The sequence below is a fragment of the Abramis brama genome (genome assembly GCF_963993115.1).
Source record: "Abramis brama genome assembly, chromosome: 4".
Taxonomy (NCBI): Eukaryota; Metazoa; Chordata; class Actinopteri; order Cypriniformes; family Leuciscidae; genus Abramis; species Abramis brama.
Window position 1 is genome coordinate 57,320,156 of NC_139966.1, and position 24,286 is coordinate 57,344,441.

At 38.0% G+C, this 24,286-nt stretch overlaps 1 protein-coding gene across 3 annotated transcripts; it reads left to right on the top strand.

The window, feature by feature from the left end:
- Positions 1 to 24,050, top strand: gas2l3 (growth arrest-specific 2 like 3). 3 transcript variants are annotated; one of them, XM_084110984.1, is made up of 10 exons: positions 1 to 60; positions 378 to 676; positions 7,589 to 7,644; positions 10,280 to 10,457; positions 12,641 to 12,750; positions 12,843 to 12,981; positions 16,354 to 16,417; positions 16,887 to 17,022; positions 20,377 to 20,484; positions 21,620 to 24,050. In XM_084110984.1, the coding sequence occupies exons 3-10, from the start codon at positions 7,618 to 7,620 to the stop codon at positions 22,538 to 22,540; spliced, it is 1,683 nt and encodes a 560-aa protein (XP_083967110.1). In that variant the 5' UTR covers positions 1 to 60; positions 378 to 676; positions 7,589 to 7,617; the 3' UTR covers positions 22,541 to 24,050. The 3 variants fall into 3 exon arrangements, with proteins under 3 accessions (XP_083967110.1, XP_083967111.1, XP_083967109.1); XM_084110985.1 differs by lacking the exons at positions 1 to 60; positions 378 to 676 and adding an exon at positions 7,053 to 7,183; XM_084110983.1 differs by lacking the exons at positions 1 to 60; positions 378 to 676 and having other exon boundaries at positions 7,452 to 7,644.
- Positions 24,051 to 24,286: the final 236 nt, after the last annotated feature.

Sequence of the window (24,286 nt, forward strand, 5' to 3'; positions counted from 1 at the left end):
TTCACACTAGTGGCTCACTTTCCCACACAGAAACACAAAAGCAGTGCGATGGATAATTCAGTACGTATTTTATTTAACCATAGGCACAGGCAAATCTTAAAATATTTTAATATATCATTGATATTAGAATTACATGTCATTTTAATATCGTTTTCTTCAAAATATTACTTATTTAATAACTTTAATTATTTGAGGGGTTATAAAATTATTTTATTTAATCATTGACATTTTCTATATTATGTATTAGCTATCTATTGTTATTTTTTTATACATTCTTGTACTGAAGCAAATTCAAATAAAGTTTGATTTTGAGTTATAAAAATATATAAAATAGCGGCCATTTATGTTAATTTCTTGTATATTTTCCCTTTTTTCAGTCCTATGAAGTACCGCGTTGAAAGAAGCTCCGCCCACCTGCTTTCATGTCCCCGCCCCTTTCCATTGAGTCTTTTGATGTGCGCTCTGATTGGCTGTTTTGAACCGCGAATCCGTCTCAACTGAACATTCCAAGTCGCCTGGAGGAAAAGCAAACAAGCAACCGAGATTCAGCTGATGCGCGTCCACGCACCCACGCGCGCGCCCCCCTGCATCCGCGGAGCGAAACGTGGATCAAACTCAGTCAACTGAAGAGAAACAACTAGTTTCTGAGACAACTAAACAAACATATTTAACGCTGGTGAGTTTATTCGTGTTGTTTTTTTCAATCCAAACCCTCGAAACCAGTCCGGAGTTAGTGAGAGGTGGGGGGGACTTTGTTTTTCTGAAGATTATGTGCTTGTTTTAAAAGTGAATTTCCTCAGAAAAGGAAATAAAATGTCAACAAACCAGACTTAAGTGATAAAAGACGGTCTCTGTTGTTTATGTTTGGCAGTTATACTAAAAGAGGAGGAGGTTTGAATGAAGTTACATGACTTTTCCATGGAAAATGCGTGATGAATCACTGTGCATTAAAAAATAAAAATACAACTCGCATATTTGAGATTAAGATCACATCTATATGGTTTGAGTATATGAGCTCAAAATATTGAGCTGTGTGTCTTTGTATGTGTCAGTGGTGAGTGACAGATAGACATGTTTCTACAAGGGACAGTGAAATTGCCCAAACATGTTAAACACTGTCCTATATTCAGCCATATGTCTCATTAAAATTGCTCATTATGATGTTCATCTGATGCTTTTAGAGATGTGTGCCGGATATACACAGATGAGGGTAAAACTGCAGGTGTTTCCTGATGGGAACTTCATCCATAAAGATTTCAGCATGTCCTTGAGCTCTGGCAGGGATTTCTGTTTATCACCAAAGACTTTCTCCGTCATGCTGAAGTGCTGTTAACAGATTGAATGTGCCAGGGAAACATTTCAGGAAGCTGAATTATTCTTTTGTGCTGTGTTGTGAATAACTATTTATGGAGTAGACGCTTTTATGCTTACAATGACAACACTATGCCGCTGATATTTGGACATTTAAAACCATATAAATGGATAATACTAGGGCTGGAAAACCCCAGTTGGTACATCACTACAATATTAAAGGGTTAGTTCACCCAAAAATGAAAATTATCCCACAATTTACTCACCCTCAAGCCATCTGGGGTGACTTTCTTCTCTCAGCCGAACACAATCGGAGTTATATTTAAATAAAAATCTGGCTCTTCCAAGCTTTATAATGAGAGAATGGTACTGATATTTTAAAGCCCAAAAAAGTGCATCCATCCATCATAAAAGTAGGGATGCACGATATATCGGCCACCATATCGGTATCGGCCGCTATATATTGATTTTCAATTTTATCGTTATCGGCCCAATAAGAAAATTTGGCCGATATGTTAAAGCCGATAAATATTGGATTATTTCCTTAAGCTGAGACGCTTCAGATGCACACTGTTCAACTTCAACATGATGGTTTTGAATTGCTTGAAATATGATTGAAATCACTTCAAAAAGGAAAACACAATAAAGTGCAACAGTCTGTCATATCGGCTACATAAAATTATAATGAAAAGATCATTATAATTGTGTGTTTGGGACATGGATTTTAATGGTGAGACTTTGTTTTTTTTAACCAGTCTCTCAAAAATTATATAAACATTTGGATTTAGATTTATCGGCCAATATTTCGGTTATCGGCTTTTAAATAAAGAATTATCGGTATCGGCCATAATTTTCATATCGGTGCATCCCTACATAAAAGTAACCCATACGGCTCCAGGGGTTAATAAAGTTCTTCTGAAGCGAAGCGATGTGCTTTTGTAAGAAAAATATCCATATTTATAACTTTATAAACCATAATCACTGGCTTCCGGTAACGGCAGTAGACCTTGGATTGTTCGCAATAAGACATGCATTTAGTAAATAATGTGAATTTTCATTTCATGCCGACTTTATTTCTGGTTGTTGTTATGTTTGTGAACACTAGCACATGTAAGCCGCCTCGAAAACACACCGTTTCCTGCAATCTCACCAGCCATCTGCGTGATGCGTCTCATCAGGGGGTCCTCGAGCTCAAGAGGAGGGTGAAGGGGGGGAAATCCTGAAATAAATGAATGCTGGGATTAATTTCCCATGATCTCTGGTGCACATGCTGGTCATTGTTATGAATCTTGGATTACTGCTCGTTTATTAATGACCCGGGAGCAGATGATTAGTGGGACGGGGGTGCAGCGGACCCTCTGGGTGATTGTTAGTGTCTTATAACATGTCATTGCATCACCATGACATCGGCTTCTGTTTGCATTATGCCATTGAGTATCGCCATTGTTTTCCAAGTGCCTGTTTCCTTGTTAATCGACTTCTTTAGAGAGCTGCCTGTACTAGTAATAAACTCATATATTAGTCTGATATTTGGCCATTTTAATATTTGTCATGAGCTACCCTGTTCTCAAGATAACAATATCAGCATTAGCCATTATAAATATAGTCTATACTAGCCTGGGACGGGCTGTGTTTCCCAAAAGCATCAGAAGCCTGACTAGATACGAACCATTGGCTCCATTACAAACTACTTGGTATACGATGCTTTTGGGAAACGCAGCCCTGAAGAGTTTTATGTTTTAGACTCTGGATATTCTACCAATTCTGGATATTTTATTTCTGAATCATTGCGGTGAGGTCATTGTTATGGTTGAGCTGCGTGGATCAGTCAGTCAGCTCTGGTTTGATCAAATGCTGCTTTGTTTTGTAATTGTAGAAGCATGAGAAAGTATTTTTCTTCTCTCCTTTTCAACAGGGATTACACTTATGATTCTCTAAAGCCTGTTGTGTCAAGTATTTGACCCCTGCCTTGGCAACCAAATGGTTGCGTCTCAAAACCTAGTGATCTGCCTAACTAGACTGAATTTTGGGTCATTGTCAGTATGTTCGAACATTTTTTTGGGCATCACATGTGTCTTGTGGGACTATGGAAGCTTGTTTCCGTCATTTTACATTTTAAAACATTTTAAAAGATAATTGCGACTTTTTATTTCACAATTGTGAGTTTACATCTCACAAATCTGACTTTATTTCTCAATATTGTGAGATATAAACTCGCAATTGCGTGTTATAAAGTTATAATTCTGAGATATAAACGTAATTCTGAGGGAATAAAATCAGAATTGTGGGTTTATATCTCACAATTCTGACTTTATAACATGCAATTGCGACTTTATATCATGCAATTCTGAGATAAAAAGTCAGAATTGTGAGATATAAACGTAATTCTGAGGGGAAAAAAGTCAGAATTGCGACTTTATATTACACAATCCTGAGATAAAAAGTCAGAATTGTGAGATATAAACGTAATCCTGAGATAAAAAGTCAGAATTGTGAGATATAAACGTAATTCTGAGGAAAAAAAGTCAGAATTGCGACTTTATATCACGCAATCCTGAGATAAAAAGTCAGAATTGTGAGATATAAATGTAATCCTGAGATAAAAAGTCAGAATTGTGAGATATAAACGTAATCCTGAGATAAAAAGTCAGAATTGTGAGATATAAACGTAATCCTGAGATAAAAAGTCAGAATTGTGAGATATAAACGTAATCCTGAGATAAAAAGTCAGAATTGTGAGATATAAACGTAATCCTGAGATAAAAAGTCAGAATTGTGAGATATAAACGTAATCCTGAGGAAAAAAAGTCAGAATTGCGACTTTATATCACGCAATCCTAAAATAAAAAGTCAGAATTGTGAGATATAAACATAATCCTGAGATAAAAAGTCAGAATTGTGAGATATAAACATAATCCTGAGATAAAAAGTCAGAATTGTGAGATATAAACATAATCCTGAGATAAAAAGTCAGAATTGTGAGATATAAATGTAATTCTGAGGAAAAAAAAGTCAGAATTGCGACTTTATATTACACAATCCTGAGATAAAAAGTCAGAATTGTGAGATATAAACGTAATCCTGAGATAAAAAGTCAGAATTGTGAGATATAAATGTAATTCTGAGGAAAAAAAGTCAGAATTGTGACTTTATATCACGCAATCCTGAGATAAAAAGTCAGAATTGTGGGATAAAAAGTCGCAATTACCTTACCTTTTTATGTTTTATTCTGTGGCGGAAACAAGCTTCCATAGCATTAGATTAAGACGCAGCCGGTGTCTCTTGCCGAATACACTGAATTTGTCTCACTGCACACCTGCACTATGTGTTTATCTGTTCAGTCGGGGTTATTTATTCCCAAATCCTGACCCTTATTTTATCATTCAGCAGAAGTGTGTGAGGTGTGCTTGTTTTGAGACTGATCCGGATCTTCTGGCAGGTGTAGAGGGGTTTTAATCTGGTTTACGGGGGATGGGCTTCTGACCCATGGTTTATCAGACGACCATCCTCTCCGGGACCATTAATTCTGTATGTGTGTGTGTGTGTGTTGAGATGTCTGCCTACTAATGAAAGCAACTGACAGGCCAATTAAGATCACAACCAAAGCCACAAAAGAGCAGGAAGGGGAGGGGCTTTGATTGATGGCCGGCTTTTTTGGGACCCATGTGCGAGCCACTGGTGCACGTATACAAACAAACACACACACACACACACGCATGTGCCACGTGTCGAGAGGGAGGAAGAGCAGCGTCTGAAGCGTGATCCTCTTACGTGATTATGTGATGACCTGAGGAACCATGTGGACACCCCAGCCCTCGCTCCCTTTGTGTCTTTGCATTTAATTAAAGCGACAAATCGACTGAAACTCACACAGACGTTCATTATAGTGGGATTACAGCGCTAGAACGCTTTGTGTTCCGCCCAGCCTCATTTCTGCTGGAAAAGTCACTCTTTATATTGTCCATGTGTTTGTGGGTGTGTCTTTTATTAGGACGCCGTTTACACGAGCAGATCGTCTGCTGAGAGGTTACTCATGCTTTTATCTGTGTGTGATTTGGACTGAAAGTTAGAAATTAGGATTTGGTCATCATTTATGACCCTGGTCTCGAGTCGCACGGGTATATTTGTAGCAATAGCCAACAATACATTGTATGGGTCAAAATTATTGATTTTTATTTTATGCCAAAAATCATTAGGATATTAAGTAAAGATCATGTTTCATGAAGATATTTTGTAAATTTCCTACCGTAAATATATAAAACATTTATTTTTGTGAGTGAATGCAGCACAGTCACGAACATAAATGCACAACTTTAAAGGAGATTTTCTCAATGTTTCGATTTTTTTGCACCGTCAGATTCACGATTTTCAATAGTTGTATCTCAGCCAAATATTGTCATATCCTAACAAACCATTCATCAATGGAAAGCTTATTTATTCAGCTTTCAGATGATGTTTAAATCTCAATTTCAAAAAATGTACCCATGTGACTGGTTTTGTGGTCCAGGGTCATATATATGTAATATTGTTTCAAATGCAATAAAAAAAGGAAATAATTAATAGAATTTGAATGCACTTTTCAATGTTTTAAAATTCCAACAAAGTGTCCAAGGACTGTCAAGCTACATAAAAGTGCATTTCAAAACCAATCCAGACTCATGTATACATAAAAATAAAAAATTGTCAAGTTTAACACACTCACAATTCGTTGATATTTTTCTGATACCTTTTTTGTTCTGTTAGAAGTTTGACATCCGTTTGTCATTGTCTGCTTTTGAGAATCTGTTAAATTTTATATTCTCTTTCATAACAGGAGGAAATATGAGATTTGGGTTGAAACTTTTAATTAGCCGTCTTAAAAAAACCCAGTAAAAAAATCATCATGCATCATTTCAAATGTTTTCTTTGATCTTCCATGGAACATAAAACGCAAAAGAATCAATAGAATTTTAACACTCTTTTCTGTTAAAGTGTTTTAAAATTTCTGCCTTAAACATTTTCGGAATCTTCATCATTTGTTTATGACACTTTGAAGTTCAGATATTAGTCACCATCTACTTTTAAGAATCTGCTAAATATCTGCTTGTCTGAAAAAGATAATTGCATGTTTTGAGTAAATGAGAGTGAGTAAATGATGACTTTTTTAATTTCAGGGAGGAGGAACGGCTCTTTTCCTTTAAAGAGAGACAGTGGACTTTAGAAATAGAAACAAAGTCAGACGCGTGTCCGTTAGTGACAGACTCTTTCCACCGGCCGTTAGAGGAATGTGGCCCTCGAGACCCGGAGCCACACTGCCACCCACTTCATAAGCCTCAGCCATCAATTCTGTGGTGTGTGTGTGTGTGTGTGTTCTTCTGTTTCTCCTCTCCTCCGCTGCGTGACATTTTGTGGGCTTGAAGTGCACAGAAGACAGACTTGATTCAAGCGCTCACGCTGTTCCATTAACTCCCGCTCTCTGTGGTGTTTTATGTCTGGCCGAAGAGAGAACGCGATTGTTTGTTCTCTTGGTGCCCTTCAAAAAATTTTCAGATTCTTTTGTGGAGGAGTTTGTTGTGAAGGACTGTGCACGTCCCGAGCGATCGAACCTTGGACTGTGTGTGTGTGTGTGTGTGTGTGTGTGTGTGTTTGATCGAGGGGGTTGTAACAATAGGGCCATTGTAAATGCTTGGCTGGGATTGGATGGGGGTTTGCTGAGCGACTTCATTAGTCAATCTCTCTCTCTCTCTCTCTCTCTCTCTCTCGCCCGCGCTCATATCCTCTGTCAGCGAGTTGTTGCAAGAGTGTGTGTGTGTGTGTGTTGGGATCTACTGTGTTCAGGTGTGTCAGGTCAGGTGGACTTTCTGGACTGGATTCTTCTGAGTGTGTTTCTCAGGTGAGCGTCTCTGTGGTCTGATGGAGATGATGGAGGTTTTAGGATTCACAGGAGCTTGTCACTGACAGCGTGTGCGTGTGTGTGTGTGTTCAGTGAAAGGAGACATTTGCTTTGTTTCCTCAGCTGTGCTTATGTTGACTGAACTGTCTTAATCTTGCCGCCTCTCTCCGTCTTTCTCTTTGTTTTTCTCTCTGGTTATTTGGTCACAGTGATTAGGTTTTTCCTCATTCTTTATTTGTTTTTTGTTTTTTTATTGGGGTGGGGGGGTTATTAAAACATATTTTAACACATACTTGATTGTCCAACAGAGTTTAAGACAAGTAAACTGACGTGTGTGTGTGTTTCTGTTTACAGGAAATAACTGGTGTGTGTGTTTCTAACAGTATCTGTCTGTCTCTCTTGCAGAATGTGGACGTGAATCTCTCTCGTAACTAATGATGGCGGTTCAGGCTGGTTTGCAGGTACAATTTCATGCCTTTTTATGTTTTATTTATGTGCTTTTGCATGCTTTTTGAAAAGGCGGGACAAGGTCCTGCATCTCCACAGACAGTTTTAGGTGCTCCGGCTCATAGTTTGAACGTTTACATTTATTATTTTTTCAGATAATTCAGAATTTTTGCATCTGCTGAACTTTCCAAACTGATTTGTATTGTTTGTTTTACACCATCCCGCCTGAATCAGAACTGATGGGTAATTCAGCATGTGTGCATCTGTAATTATATATGACTTCATGTGTGAACTGACCACATTATGTAATGCCGCCGGATGCATGTGAGATTGAACACACCAGACCGGCGGCAGGGTAGGTGTTTGCATTGAGTTAGCGACCAAATCAAAGATTAACATTCAATAAAACTTCAGCAGAGTTGAGCTGACCGTAATCTGCTGTGGAATCATAATCTTTGGATGTTTTATGTAATATGCACAGAACAACCCCACATGCAAACACTTCCCTGTTTAATTAGTCAGGCTTTGTGCACGGGCAGAAGAAACGCTCCATATGTGTGTTAGTAGGAGCCTGAAGCTCTCGCTCGCTCTGTTCCTCCTGGGAGTTTGATGCATGTGTGGGAACGGCAGGATTCATGCTCATTAAAGCAGCAGTGAGGTTATGGGATTTCTCTCGGAGTGCCCTGCCCTGCTTATGTGTGTGATTTTTAAAATGTGCTTTCGTTTTTCAGTCATACGCAGCACAGAGGTGTGATTCAGGCTCTCTTAAAGATCTGCTCGTCCTGATTATTGGTGTGTGTGTGTGTGGATGGTCGTGTTGTTTGTGTGTATCAAACAGATGTTCCGCCTCAGTCTCTAAGGGGCCGTATGAATGTGAGACAGCAAATACCACTAACAATCTCATTTCTAAAGCATTGAAATTAGTATTGCTCATACTCAAGGTTCAGGGTTTGTTTAAATGCTTAAAACCAAGTATTTAACTTAAGCATGTTTGTGTAAAGCGCAAATAAAGTCTGTGAGAGATTTTATCACAAGTTCACAAAGCTCATTGTTTTTTTCTAGTGATGCATCAATGTTTTTTATACCGAAACAAAGTTTTCATTTAGCTGAAAATACTTTAATAATCAATTAATTAATCCGATTTTTTTAAATAATCAACACTCAAATAAAAAAAGTTGTGTATAAACATTTAAATTGCACAGAAGGCAGTTTTTATATCAACCTTTTAATGATTCTAACAAGCTATGGATATTTGAATGGTTTTCCTGAGGTAAGTGTAACGTGACATTGTTCTCAAGCTGTTTTACTGACATCTTTTCCTGGTTAAAAATGATTACGAGACATAATGCATTTCATTAAATTGAACTGTATCTTTCAACATGCACTCTGATGTTCATACGTGTTTATTTTGTGCTGTAACTAGTAGTAAAGAGGAGCTGAGATGATCGGTTCGTGACGTGGCTGCTGCGATCTAACACTTTAAAGAGCGTCAAAACCACATTTGTTTGAATTTCATCATAAAATTGACAGAATTTGAAAGCTCAGACTTTGTTTCATATCAAAAGTAACATTGGATGGTGGGCGTGCTACAAATAATGTTTAAGTGAAGTTTTGTTCACACAACAACAGAGAGAAAAAAGCACAGACTAAAAGATCTCGGTTCATCAAAATGAAGATTGATTAAAAATTAGAAACCAATATGATCATCCCAGCGCTAGTGTCCACAGAGCGGACATGTGTACATGTTGTAGTTTATCCAAGTTGACTGCATGAAATAGACATTAGCTGTTTCCATGTTCAATAGCTGTTTCAAATTCTTCCATTTGTGCAAGACTTGTTTGGGAGGTCAACAATTTTGATGACAGACTTTGGCTCAGGCATTTCAGAATAGCTAAAACAACATTTAAGATGCTGTGCAGTGGAAATGATCTGCTGGTTAGTCCAGTTATCCAATAGTAGCATCCCGTTATTTTTATTTATTTATTTATTTATTTTTGTGTGTTTTTTGTGCATCAAGGTATTGATAATCCATCAAATTATTCAATTTGAATAACATTCAAATTGATATTATTTATATATCAAATAAATATTTGGTAAATGTGTTTCCATCATAGTTTATGTGCGTCTTATCAGATAAAACGGGAAAAGAAAAATAAATTGTTTGCATTTTTAGAATTTATGAACATGTTGGCATTCCATCCAGCAGTTTGTTTTTATGCAATATCCCAAAATTTGCATATCAATATCTAGATGGAAACATCACTAATGACAGTCAAAACGCACCAATCAGAAAAAGCAAGCAAAATGTTAAAGTTTCGGTCAGCCCTCTAAAACTATTTCTGCCAAAATCAAAGATTCTGTTTTTTTATTGTTTTTTTTATTCTGTGCAGCACTAGTTTTATCTAAATGTTATTGTGTTGAATCTCTCTCCTCCTTGTGTAAGTGTGTTATTTGATTAGTCGTGCTGGTTAGCTTCACTTTGATGAATGAGTGTTTGCAAAACTGTCCTGATTTCAGCAGGGTCGCCCTCTTTCCGGAGAGGGAGCGTGGAATCCGTGTGAGGGGTCATTGTGACAGTTTTGTGTGTGTGTGTTTGGTCTCAGTTGAGTGTGTATGCTGATCTGTCTGCTCTTCCTCTTTCTGTCTCAGGCATGGTTCGGCGAGAAGTTCGATGTCCCGTTACAGAGCCCTCGAAGCCTGCGTTCGCCCAGGCCCGGCCCAGGTTTGGCTGATGTGTTCCAGTATGACCAGTGGTTGTCCGTGCGACACGAAGCAACACTGGTGCCCATGCAGGAGGATCTCGCCATCTGGCTCAGCGGCATGCTGGGTAAATCTGTTCATGCAAAATAAATACGCTCTCAGTGCATCAAAGATAAGAATGACTGCCATTATTAGCCTAAACGTCTTTTCCTTTTGTCAAATAACTGAAACCTAAAGCCCCATAAATCAAGCAAAGAAGTGTGGGAAATGACTTATGCTCTGTATAACGCTGACATACGACCCCCAGAATACAAGAACTCAATCCCTCAGTCTATGTAGGATAATAGAGGGTGTTGCCCTTACCTGTCTGTCTACATGCCCTACGTGGGCCTGAAGGAAAAGTGTCACCCAGAAAAGCTTGTTCACCCGTAAACCTGTTGCTCTGTTTGTTAGATTAAGTCCTTGTAATCCCATAGTCCTCTTTCAGTGAGGAATTTGAACTAAATACTAAAATGTGACCACACTGTGCTTATCGACCAGCACATGATGGCATAATGATGCAAATTAAATTAAAGGGTATTTTTGCTGATTGACCAATATATTTTTTTCTATGTATTTTTTAATAGTTATTTTTCGTTCTTCACTTGGGGGTAAAAAAAAAAGTTTGAAATGCCTTTTCAGCAGTTCAGAAAGCATCTGATCAAAGTGATGTGGATGTTTGCACGAGCTCTGCAAGTCGGCACTCCAGTCAAGTCACGTTACGTTAATTTATATAGCACTTATACAGTGTATTGACTTACATTATTGAACATGAAAAAACAGTATCACTTTCAATTAGAATTACAACTTCAGCTTCTACTATAAAGCAGCTCTCTAGTGTGTTCATGTTCCTACTCGCGGTCGTCTGACCTCGACGCACTGAACTGAAGAAATGATTTTCACATCAAAGTAGGTGGAGCCTCAGAGCCACACCTACCTATTACATCATCTCCACATGGACCAATGGTAGTTCGAAGGTGTTTACCAGCTAGTGTAAACTTTTCCCAAAAGTTCGCTTTGGCAAGCGGTTTCGAACTCCCCAATTAATCTCCAAACTAAACGATTTGGCCTGATTTTGTTCGAAATGACACATCAGTTCGTTATTCGATTTTGCTTGAAGTATATTGAGGCCTTAAAGGGATAGTTCACCCAAAAATTCTGAGAATTCTGTCATTTACTCAACTCAAACTGATGTCGTTCCAAACCTGTAACTGTACGTACACACCGCCGCCAACTTGAGCTTCCAAAGTTACCGGAATTCATTAATTTTCAATGGAAGCTGGCTTTCAGCTGCAAGGAGCGTCAAATCCATCGCGTTTTTGTCGTTTTGAGCAACCAGATCATCAATGAGAAAGTTGAAAGTAGCTCAACTTTATGGTAATGAGCTATGACGGGGTTCAGCGGCAAAACGCCAGCAACCAATCGGAATATAGACGTCCTTCGCGCTGACTGATTCCGGAGAAACATACGATGTAAACTTTCGTTCCTACCAAAAACATTAGTTCCGAGAAAATGGAGGAGAAGCTGATCATTGCCGTTGCTGGGTTTCCTATCATTATCGGATTAATTGCACAGTTTAACCATCATAGAGTGAAAGTTTAGCATTTGCATGTGATTTTGAGAGAGAGACAGAGAGAGAGAGAGATTTTATTTTATTTTTCCTGACCAAAATGATAAAAATGCTGTCATTATAAAAGGTTTCTAGTGTCAATGTATTGCTTGTTTTTTCTGTTTACATTTCATGGTGTGACACTTCTCTTCTCCCATGATCGAACATAGATGCTGCTACGTCAGAGCGGCCAAAGCGTCAACAAGCTTCAGTACGGGGAAGCTTGTTGACGCTTTGGCCGCTCTGACGTAGCAGCATCTATGTTCGATCATGGGAGAAGAAAAGTGTCACACCACGCTTTTGACAAGCGTCCTTGACAGGGTGGCCAGAGCTTCTTTGCAGCTCAAGTTGGCGGCGGTGTGTACGTACAGTTAGAAACCTTTTTTTTATCTTCGGAAACACAAATGAAGATATTTGAATGAAATCTGAGAGATTTCTGTCCCTCCATTGACAGTCTACGCAACTACCACTTTGACGCTTCAAAAAGTTCATAAAGAGATCATACAAACTAATCCAAATTAATTGAGCGGTTTAGTCCAAATTTTCTGAAGAGACACAATCTGTGTTTTGAAGATGAACAAAAGTCTTACAGGTTTTGAAGGACATGAGGACGAGTCATTCTCAAGTCAACAACATGGAAACACAGATTTCTGTTTGTACAGATGAGCAGGTGAAAGCCGAACGCTTCATGGAGGAGCTGGACAACGGCGTCAAACTGTGTCGTCTGGTTGGAGTTCTTCAGAGTAAAATCCCGCAGGATTCAGAAACACAGGTGGGTGAGGAACATGTCAAACCGGCCGGCAGTGCAGCTCTCATAACCGCAGGGCTGTTTGGTTGTAATTCCCGTCTCTGTTTTGTTAACAGCTTCCCTCAAAGAAAATCCACTTCAAGAAAAACGCCTCCCCTGGATCGTTTTTCGCCCGGGACAACACTGCAAATTTTCTGTCCTGGTGTCGTCATATAGGAGTGGATGAGACGTATCTGTTTGAGTCTGAGGGTTTGGGTAAGAAAACCAGTTTGAGAACTTTTGACCAGGTGCAAAAAAAGTCGAAAAATGTGAAAGTCTCCACAGCTGGTTTTTGTCCTATTCAGCCATGAGAAGATTTAAATAGTTTGTGCATCGCCTAATTTCTATTTTTGAATGAGTATCATCATTTTTCATCCACATTTTAAGTTCAACAGTAAACCACTGTTGTGCTCTTTTTATTACTTTATCATCACAATTTACTTGTGGCGCTTAAAATGTATGTTAAATTAAAAAAAACTAAACCAGAAAACACAGAATTTAAAAATAAATAAAAATAAAATATGATATGATATGATATGGGAAATGGAAACACTTTACATTTTATATATAAAATGTAAATATATAAAATGTGTCTCTTCATATATATATATATATATGCTTTGAATTTTTTTAATGCATTATGCTTTGTAATGCATTATAGGATCTCATGACTAATTGCCATCACAGTTATAATACATTATAATACTTAATGTATTTATTCATTATTACACCTTTAGAAAGTATAATTCATTAAATGCATGACGAACAACCTATTTCAGATGAAACAAGGAATCTGCTAATATTACAATGCATTTTAACTTTGGTTACAATTATTTATGAAAAGATTATAACATACCTTTATAATGCATTATACACTCACCTAAAGGATTATTAGGAACACCTGTTCATTTTCTCATTAATGCAATTACCTAATCAACCAATCACATGGCAGTTGCTTCAATGCATTTAGGGGTGTGGTCCTGGTCAAGACAATCTCCTGAACTCCAAACTGAATGTCAGAATGGGAAAGAAAGGTGATTTAAGCAATTTTGAGCGTGGCATGGTTGTTGGTGCCAGACGGGCCGGTCTGAGTATTTCACAATCTGCTTAGTTACTGGGATTTTCACGCACAACCATTTCTAGGGTTTACAAAGAATGGTGTGAAAAGGGAAAAACATCCAGTATGCGGCAGTCCTGTGGGCGAAAATGCCTTGTTGATGCTAGAGGTCAGAGGAGAATGGGCCGACTGATTCAAGCTGATAGAAGAGCAACTTTGACTGAAACAACCGAGGTATGCAGCAAAGCATTTGTGAAGCCACAACACGCACAACCTTGAGGCGGATGGGCTACAACAGCAGAAGACCCCACCGGGTACCACTCATCTCCACTACAAATAGGAAAAAGAGGCTACAATTTGCACAAGCTCACCAAAATTGGACAGTTGAAGACTGGAAAAATGTTGCCTGGTCTGATGAGTCTCGATTTCTGTTGAGACATTCAGATGGTAGAGTCAGAATTTGGCGTAAACAGAATGAGAACATGGATCCATCATGCCTTGTTACCACTGTGCAGGCTGGTGGTGGTGGTGTAATGGTGTGGGGGATGTTTTCTTGGCACACTTTAGGCCCCTTAGTGCCAATTGGGCATTGTTTAAATGCCACGGCCTACCTGAGCATTGTTTCTGACCATGTCCATCCCTTTATGACCACCATGTACCCATCCTCTGATGGCTACTTCCAGCAGGATAATGCACCATGTCACAAAGCTCGAATCATTTCAAATTGGTTTCTTGAACATGACAATGAGTTCACTGTACTAAAATGGCCCCCACAGTCACCAGATCTCAACCCAATAGAGCATCTTTGGGATGTGGTGGAACGGGAGCTTCGTGCCCTGGATGTGCATCCCACAAATCTCCATCAACTGCAAGATGCTATCCTATCAATATGGGCCAACATTTCTAAAGAATGCTTTCAGCACCTTGTTGAATCAATGCCACGTAGAATTAAGGCAGTTCTGGAGGCGAAAGGGGGTCAAACACAGTATTAGTATGGTGTTCCTAATAATCCTTTAGGTGAGTGTATATAAAGGCTTTAAGCAAAGTGTTACCAGAAATAAATCTGATTTCATAGATTTTTATGATTTATTTTTTACATTTTTATATGAGTATTGTAACAAAAATGAGACTTAGCCACTGTGTTGAGTGTTTGCCAGCGTCCGTCAGTCTCTCGCTGTAGTCCATTAGAACAGGACTTTAATCATGTTGGCTAAATTAATGTATTTAAAACGAGACCAGCGTCCTTCTGTCCGTCCTGTGCTAGTGTGTCTTTCTCTGAGCTGTTTAACGGGCCGTAATCGTTTCAGAGGATCTGTGGCCGTGTACGTCAGTTAAGATGCGGCCCCGAACGTCCTCGGCTCTCCGTAAATCCCCGATCTTAATGAGTGTGAGGGATCTGGGGTGTAAGTCACTAACCTGACGGCCCTGGTGCGAGTTACTAGTCCATGTGTCACTGTGCATTATGGGACGGGAGCTGACCGAATTCAGTGTGGCCGAAATCAAGTTTTTGGTTTAGAAAAATTGTCTTTTTGGAGTTTTAAGCCCTGAAAGTATGATTATATAGTACTTCTTTTTACATTTGAAACGATTTGAAACTTTAAGGCAAGACAGTACAGGCAAAACCATTGTTTTTTGCGTCCATATTTTGTCTTCTTTCAGATTAGTGGAAAGAAAACATGCAAAATAGACATTTAAGTGTTTATTTTATTGCACTTTATTTGTGTCTAGATTTAAAATTGTAATACATCTCTTTAAATGCTGTTTTGAGTTAGAAATCTTCACTTCAGCACCTTTTACATTCACCAAACTTTACAGCTTTATTCACATTTATATCTTTGTTTATAAATCATTTTACTCGTTTATATAAAATTCTATATAATTCTTTTTTTCTGACTGTTGACAGTTTTTGTTTTCTGCATTTGATTACCACCGTTTTTTGGTAATAAATGTTTTTAAAACATAATACACACATTAAAACAGTCAGTATGGAATTTCTGAAAAAATAAAACACGTTTAATAGGGACACTATTCTATTTTAATGAATTATTCTTTCTTTCTTTACTTTTTATGAATTCAATTGATTAGACATTCTTTTTGAGTATTATAATTTAAAGAAATGGAATTTGAATTTGAATTTGAATTTTGTTGAATTTTGGAATAGAATTTTAACCAGTAAACATCAAATGAAAAAGAAAAAAAAAGGAATTTGGGAAGAAATAAAACTGATTTCATAGATCTGCTTGCTATGATACATGATTATTTTTATATGAATATCACAAAACAAAAATTAGATTGAAAATTTGTGCATTTTTAAATGAATAAAGCCTTGTTTGCCTATTTAAAAATAACATTTCAGAAAACTTCACGAATTAATACAAATCAATTTTCCTAACGTACGGTGATGAATCAACTGGGGAAAGTATGGTGATATCTGTTCATTACAAATGTGACCCTATTGACCTGCAGTGACCTTGACGTAAACTGACTGCTCTCTCTCTCTCTCTCTCTCTCACACACACACACACACACAGTTCTGCACAAAGACCCTCGTCAGGTGTGTCTGTGCCTGCTGGAGATCGGACGGATCGTCTCCAGGTAAGTCGAGCGGCTCTGATGATGATCCCACAAGTGACAGATGTCTGGTTGTGCTGTGGGGTCAGAGGTCAGGGGCAAATTTACGTGGATTTTACAGGATTACAGTCGATTGGCTCAGTGCTTAGAGCAGCTATTGTATTTTGTGTCCTAGAGAATCTAAAACAAAGTGAAATTATAAAGCGTTTCTAGAATAACACAACAATCAAGGATAATGTCTAATGTGAAAGGGTTTATTTTGTGATAATTATCATCTGATTGTGATTACTTACCTTGAAATTCTGATTTGGGTTTGACATTGGGTTTGAGAAAATCACCATTAAATGGTAATTATACACAAGTATATGATAGCATAATTAACAATTATATTGTGATCAGCTGGTTAGAACAAAAACTCAAATTAAAAACCAGTTTATGAACGCAGTATTTGCTGGTCGGACAGTCTGTTGACGCGGTGTTGTGACTGGTTCAGGTATGGGGTGGAGCCTCCGGTTCTGGTTAAACTGGAGAAGGAAATTGACCTGGAGGAAAGTCTGATGATGACGGATCACTCTTCTCCAGTGAAAACGTTCACCGTGTGCTGTCAGCACGGAGCGCTGTATCACGCTGTGAGTATCACACACATTTGAAGCATCGTCTTAGTCTTTTTATAGTTTGTATTCTGTGCATAAAATGGCAAATTTCACTATGCATACATTATCCAGATAATACCTGGAAAATGTGCAGTATATCGCAGCGCACAGTGTGTTTGTAATACTGTTTCCCACAATGCAATGCACTCAACTTGACCTCCCAATGAGTCCAACGAATGAATTGGAAGTGATTATAAACATCTGCTTCTTTACTCAAGCTATTTTACCTAAAATCGTATTAAGAATCCAAAATAATCGTATTTATTTAAGAGATTTTAGAATTTGCTAAAACGTTAAAGGGGTCATGAACTGGCTTTTTAAAAAAAATTATATTGATGTCTGAGGTCAACTTATGACGTTCGCTTGGTTTTTACATTCAAAAACATCAAAATGAAAAAGTAATAGGCTATTTTCTACCCTGGTTTTGAGCCTAGCTCCTGAAACGCTCGGTTTTTATGGGCGTGCCGCATTGAAGACTTGGAAGTAAACGCCCACTGCTATGATTGGATAATAGTTTTGCATATTATAATGAGTTTCAGTGTTTCCCCTAGGTTTACAGGTTTGGGGGGGGTTGGTTGGGGAAAATTGACACAGACACTATCATTCATCCTATCTATCTATCTATCTATCTATCTATCTATCTATCTATCTATCTCTCATTAATTGGTTGTCTGGGAGGGTAATGCTTTGTAAAAGTTAACATAAAACACAAATGTAAAAAAAAAAAGTTAACATAAGATATCTCTTTAAAAAAATAAAAAAAACATATTTAAATATTTTTAAAATTGACTTTTGCAAATAACCTTTGTTAAATTTATAGAAGTATTTGTTAATATTAATGGACCAGAGCTTAAATAGTTTTATTTTTTAACTAACAACTAAAAAAAGATTTATAAATACTAACAAATATATTGCTCATTCATTGTTCGTTAATGTTAGTTAATACATTTATATGACAAACAAATTTTAAATGGGCTTTTTTTGTGAGAAGTTTTTATTTCTATGATGCATTTATTGGAGAGAATAATCCTGTCAGACGCAGCACTGCTGTGAACGCGCGTTCATGTTTAAACACAATTTAAACAATGTATTATTCAATGCATTACATATATATATATATATATATATATATATATATATATATATATATATATATATATATATATATATATAAAGTTGCTCAAGCAAGTGGTAAAATATTTAACCATGTATTTATATTAAAATCTTTTGCATTTAAATTTTAATACAATAAATCTTGCATGTCACAAAGAACTTGTTTTTCCACCTCCACGAATGTCATTATGTCGCCTTGTTGAGGTAAATTGTAGTTTTCCTTGCTTTACCCCGGTCTTAAAGTGAAAAAAGTAGTACTTAATTAAATAAATTTATGGTGAGATTACTACATTTTATTTAATTAATCGCACTTATGGTGGAATTACTACATTTTCAGGTCAATCTGTGTTCATTTTGACCACGAAACATGCGCTGTCACTTTAATTCAGCGTTTGCAGCACAGCAGAAATCATAGACAGTATATAAACGGCAAAAGTAGACTCGGTGCGGAAACGATCGCTGCACTGCTGTATACGCACCGCAACTGGAACAGATCGATCATCGACGGACTGCATCTGCGTGCAGTGTGAAAGCTCTGTAAACATGGGTACGGAAAAAAATACTCACCGCACACGCACTGCAAACTAAATATGTGTGAAACGGGCGTAGACTTGGAGCAGGAGAGCTACTCCGGCTGCTACTCGCAGTAGAGCGAGTGTTGCCATCTTCAGTTCAGCGACATATTTCCCGCCGCGCGCTCTGTCCGCTAGTGCTCATCTGTATTTGACGCAAGTGTTTGTTTGTGTGTGAGTGTGCGCGCTTGCGCACTCATTGGGATAATTGTAAACGCGCAAACACAGACAGAAAAGACATGCCATCGTGGAAATAAGATAAATAACATATTACTTAAGGGCTATTTAGTTTTTTTTAATAAAATAACAAATCGTAATCTGGCGCTATAAAGAAAATCAAATCAAATTTACTTGACTTCAAGGGGGGCGGGGGGAGCCGTTAGGAGGGCGGGGCGCCCCCCTTATATAATGGTAGGGGAAACACTGAGTTTCATGTAATGCGTGAATCGGTGGGCGGGGCTAAACAGGCAGTGTTGAAGTAGGCGTTGATCTTCTTCTGCGGAGGCGGGGTTTGATACCCTTTGACCTCATAGATCCCCACTTTGAAAAACCTGTCGTTCGCTGTGCCTGGTGTCAGTAACAGCTTTTATTGGACTAACAAGGACGTTTTCAGTTCTGAAACTTACAGGATATTCTTATAGTATGATGACCTCTTATATGTCAAAAGCTCAAGGAAAATTTGATTTCTCAGTTCATCACCCCTTTAATGCTATTATGTTTTCTGTAGAAAATGATTACCCATTTCACAGTTTAATTGTTTGCTCAATCCAGGGTTATTATCATTAACTAAAACTATAAAACAATTCATTACTTAAAATAAAATGAACTAACCGAGATAAAATCTAATTTAAAACTTTTTAAACTTATTTTATTTCAGCTAGTTTGCCAAGGCAACATTTCTCATTTTCATTTAGTTTAAGTAGATGCTGTAAAATAACTAAAACCAAATAACTTAATAAAAACTATTTTATAAAATAAAATAAAAAAGACAAAAACAGCAAAATTACTAAAACTTTAACTCAAATTAAAATTAGTGCTGTTAAATCGATTAATCACATCTAACATAAACGTTTGTATGTGTGTATGTATGTGTGTGTGTGTATGTGTATATATATATATATATATATATATATATATATATATATATATATATATATATATATATATATATACATACATACATACACACACACACACACACACACACACATACACACACACACACACACACACACACACAAATTTATTATATTAACAAACTTTTGTTAATACGATTTAATCGATTTGTCAGCACTAATTAAAACAAAAACAAAAAAAAGGAAACAAAATCTAATTGGAAGTATTACCAAAAACTATAATATCACTGACATAATCTGAAATATTGTAAATATATTGTGACTTTGATCAGATTTGTTAGATGCGGCTTATGTTTGTTGAGTGTGTAAACAGCAGCTGTTGTTTAGAGACTTCATGCTTCACACGGGGACATTTTTTGCCTTAAACTCTCTCTGGGCCAAATAACCAGTGGGACGCCCTCAGGTCCCGGGTCTGGAGGTTCATGCACTATCTGCAAACTAGCAGTTATTTTCCCATACTGCAAATGAGTGAATTGTTCTTCCCCTAAACGACCTCATTTGGTTTGTAGGATCGTGTGGACCAGGACGACCCTCCCTGTAACTGCTCGCAGAAGTTTTCCATTGAGTATCTGTCTGAGGGACGCTACAGGCTCGGAGGCAAGATCCTGTTCATCAGGGTAAGAGCAGCTTTTAGGGACTGTTCAACAATCTTTAAAGTATTGTGACAGAGTGTAACTGACGATTGAAAAAGAATAAATGTAGGGCGGGACTTGGTTCTGTGCAGCAGTTTGTTGATTGGCTGCTGAGATGTGGGCGGGGCTCTCAAATGTGTATGCAAATGAGCGTGAGCTTACAGAGGCGGAGTTAAGCGCACTAAATGATTGGAGAAGTTCTGCATTTGTCACCAGAAAGATTTTCATTTTTACCAGAAGATCCGGTTACATTACGAGGACTATTTAAAACAAAATGCATGCATGAATTGTTCAACAGTAAGATCAATAACTTTCATTTAGAAAACCGATAGGGTGAATTTCTCTAAACTGTAAGTGCAATTGTCACAACTGTTTAACTCTATTGCATGTCTGCAAAATGTAGTAACTCATCCAAAACATTTAATTCATGCTTCAAAACCTAGTTATTTGAACTGGCCAATGCGACCAAAATGAAAAGATTATTTAATAATTTTTTTTGCCGTACTGTATTGTTACTTTCTTTTTTTTTTATAATGGCAGACAACCCTGCAAAATCTTTCAGTTTTTTACACCGACAGTCAGTTTTGTCTAGCAGAATGCTATTGTGTATCATACTGAGCGTTGTATATATTGTATACAGTATATTTATCTTTGTAGAAATGCATGTAAACAAAACATTGTCATGTAGACATATGGAGTATACATGCATGTCTGACATATTTTTGATAATTTAATAGATTTTTTTGCATGTGATGGCTCACATGATGAAAGAATGTTTAGAAGTTGTAAAGAGTTTGATCATTTCACTGAGAATCAACGTCTGAGATGAGAATGAAAATCAGTTTTGTTCAGCTAGCCATTTACATTTAGTTTTATGCGAATTGCACATATGTGCCAAAATGCATGCAGTTTTCTTAAATGCATAAGAAATTCAAATCTAAGATTTGAGCCAAAGCTATTAAGAAAAACTCAATCGCTTCAAATCAGATCAGGTAAAACATTCAAGCAAGCAGATGCTGTGTGAAATCTTGCTTTCTGATAAAACTTTACACTAGATGCCAATGAAACGTGTGGCAAATTCATTAGGTTCCTTACTAATTAATCTCCCTCTCTCTCTCAGATGCTCCATGGGAAGCACGTGATGGTGCGTGTCGGTGGAGGTTGGGACACTCTGAAAGGGTTTCTGCTGAAATACGACCCGGACCGCGTGCTGCAGTTCACGACTCTCGAGCAGAAGATTCTGGCCTATCAGAAAGGCCCGTCAGGCTCAGGCCCCGCCCTCAGCGCACAGCCACCCACGATGGACCCCATCGCAGCCGTTAACCTCCTCCCAGAGTCCTCCTCTTCATCATCAGCAGCATCATCATCATCAGCCTCCATGACGTGTGTGTCCAAACCCAACACGCCCACACCGCGTGTCTACGCCCAATCGCCAGCATCCACGCCCTCCATGCCCCGTAAGGCCCCCGCACCCAAGAAGATCTTCCACACGCCCGCTTCTTCCCCGAGAAACACCCCTCTTTCATCACCCATCCCGAAAAGAAACCCAATTCCTCCGTCAATCCCAACTTCACAGAAACTCCCCGGCGGCTCCAAGACCAAACTGCGTCCGCGTGGACCTCCATCTCAACCTCGCAGTCCCGTCTGCCCCGAACCGACCTGCAAACTCCCCAAACCTTCAGCACCGTCTCCTCAGAAACCTCCGACCGGACCCGCGCGCTCACGCCTCGCACAGAGACGCCCTCCCTCCCCTGCGCTAGACTCCAGAAAGGGACGTTCAAACGACCCCAAACAGACGATTCCTCTCATGAAACCCCCGAAGGGTAAATCTGTAGAGCAGAGCTCAGCCGGACCCGCCCCGTCAGTCAACATTAAAACAACCCACAGGAAACCTTTAGCTAGCAGTAACCCGCCCGCCGTTAGCATCCCGCTCAAACCGGCACCCGCGAGCACTTCCCACAAACACACGGCACGGACTAAACCCGGCAGGCGCGAGGAGCCCTACTTTGAGATGAACAATAAGAGAAGGGTGAAGAACTGAGAATTCTGGGAGATGTAGTCTTTTAATTTTATTTTAATCATCTGGGATGAGGGTCACGCTTCACATATGGATATGGTGCCGGATACCATATTTAATTTGATTTGAATGAAAACGAGGGTGTGTGTGTGTGTGTGTGTGTGCTGTAAATTTAACTGGTTGAATGTTTTTGAAAGATAGGTTTCTAATAGGGCTGTCAAATTGATTAATCGCATCGTACATAAACTTATACACACACATATATGTATTAATATACGTGTATATATTTACACACACATTTATACAAGCAAACCTTTATGTTAGATGCGATTAATCAGTTTGACAGCACTAGTTTCTAGTGATGGAAATCATGAAAATGAGACTTTTAATACAGTACGACCGTTACGTCTGTCTCAAACAGCCTCGCTTTCATTCACTTCAATATTAAATATGCCATAATCTTTTAGTTTTCTTTGCATCTGTCGAAACATTCGCCTCATTTGTGCCATACTAAAAATCGCCTCGGATACACCTTACAGGAATCAACCTTGTTTTTGTTTTTTTATTCTTCTTTTGCTATTGTAATTATCATTATTTTAGCTAAGAGGTTAATAGATTTCGTTTAAGTCTGTTTAAAATTATGCATGGTTACAAATTCATATTTGTGTTTAATATCTGTTACTCGTCGAAGTCAGTTCATGTCTGTTATCTGATCTGATTTGACTCTGGATTCGGTTATATGGTGATCCACTGATAATTTATTCACTGTATGTTCATATCTTCCTTCTGCACTCATAACCAGCAGAATGTTGCAGTAAGTGTGTGTGTGTGTGTGTGTGTGTGATGCGTGTATGATGCGCTGTGGGCATTCAGATCACGTAATACTGAAATACACGTGTGTTGTTTCCAGTTCATATGTACATTGAGAGCGCCTTACATAAGAGACATATGTAGATGGAAATCAATGACAGCCCATAATATGCAGGAACGCATCTCTACGGCAACCAAAGCGAAATTCACCTTTGAATCTCAAATTGCATCATTTTTTGAGCACATTTTAAACTCAATTTTAGAGGATTAGGGTTTTTTGTGCCTTAAGTTTGATAGTTGGAATATATGTACGTGTGGTTTATGATCAGATGCCCAGGAACGGCTTTATTGGGTTAGTTTGGCGGATTCATTTGTATGTTTTTTTAAGTTGGTCAAGCAGCCAGCTGTTATTATATGATCTGCTACCTCCTCTACAAACACTACTGACGCCCATAAACACCTGAGCTTTTATCATCACACTATCCTGGATAATGCTAAATATGTGTCAGTTTAATCAAGAGTTATGGTCTATACAGAAAGGTTATTATTATAAAATATTAATTTTATGTGTAATGGTTTTTGGGGCGGGGGATATGGTTCTTTTAATTGTATTTTTGTGTCAGATTGTGTATGAGAAATTCTTCCAGCACTTTAAGAAAATGTGTGTTTTGAATGTAGTTTGTTTTGTGTGTTTGTGCTCAAATAAAGTCTATACAGTGTTTCACTCCCTGCATTTGTGGCCCTTCTTGAACATCCAATAATTAATTCAGAATAACCGGAAAGTATCGTTTTAATCTTAATTCTTGTACTGGAATTATGTACATTTCAGGATAATATTACAGTGAAAATAATACTGTTAAATATTATTTTCCATAATTGATCTATATTCTCCTGAGACCCAGGAATAGACTTTTTTTCTCTCTCTCTTTAGAGGATATTATATTCTAGTGAATTTCTCAG

Coding starts and splice junctions, on each gene's coding strand:
- gas2l3 (XM_084110984.1), top strand. CDS start 7,618: ATGATGGCGGTTCAGGCTGGTTTGCAG. Junction 7,645..10,279: donor CGGTTCAGGCTGGTTTGCAG/GTACAATTTCAT, acceptor TTTCTGTCTCAG/GCATGGTTCGGCGAGAAGTT. Junction 10,458..12,640: donor CTGGCTCAGCGGCATGCTGG/GTAAATCTGTTC, acceptor CTGTTTGTACAG/ATGAGCAGGTGAAAGCCGAA.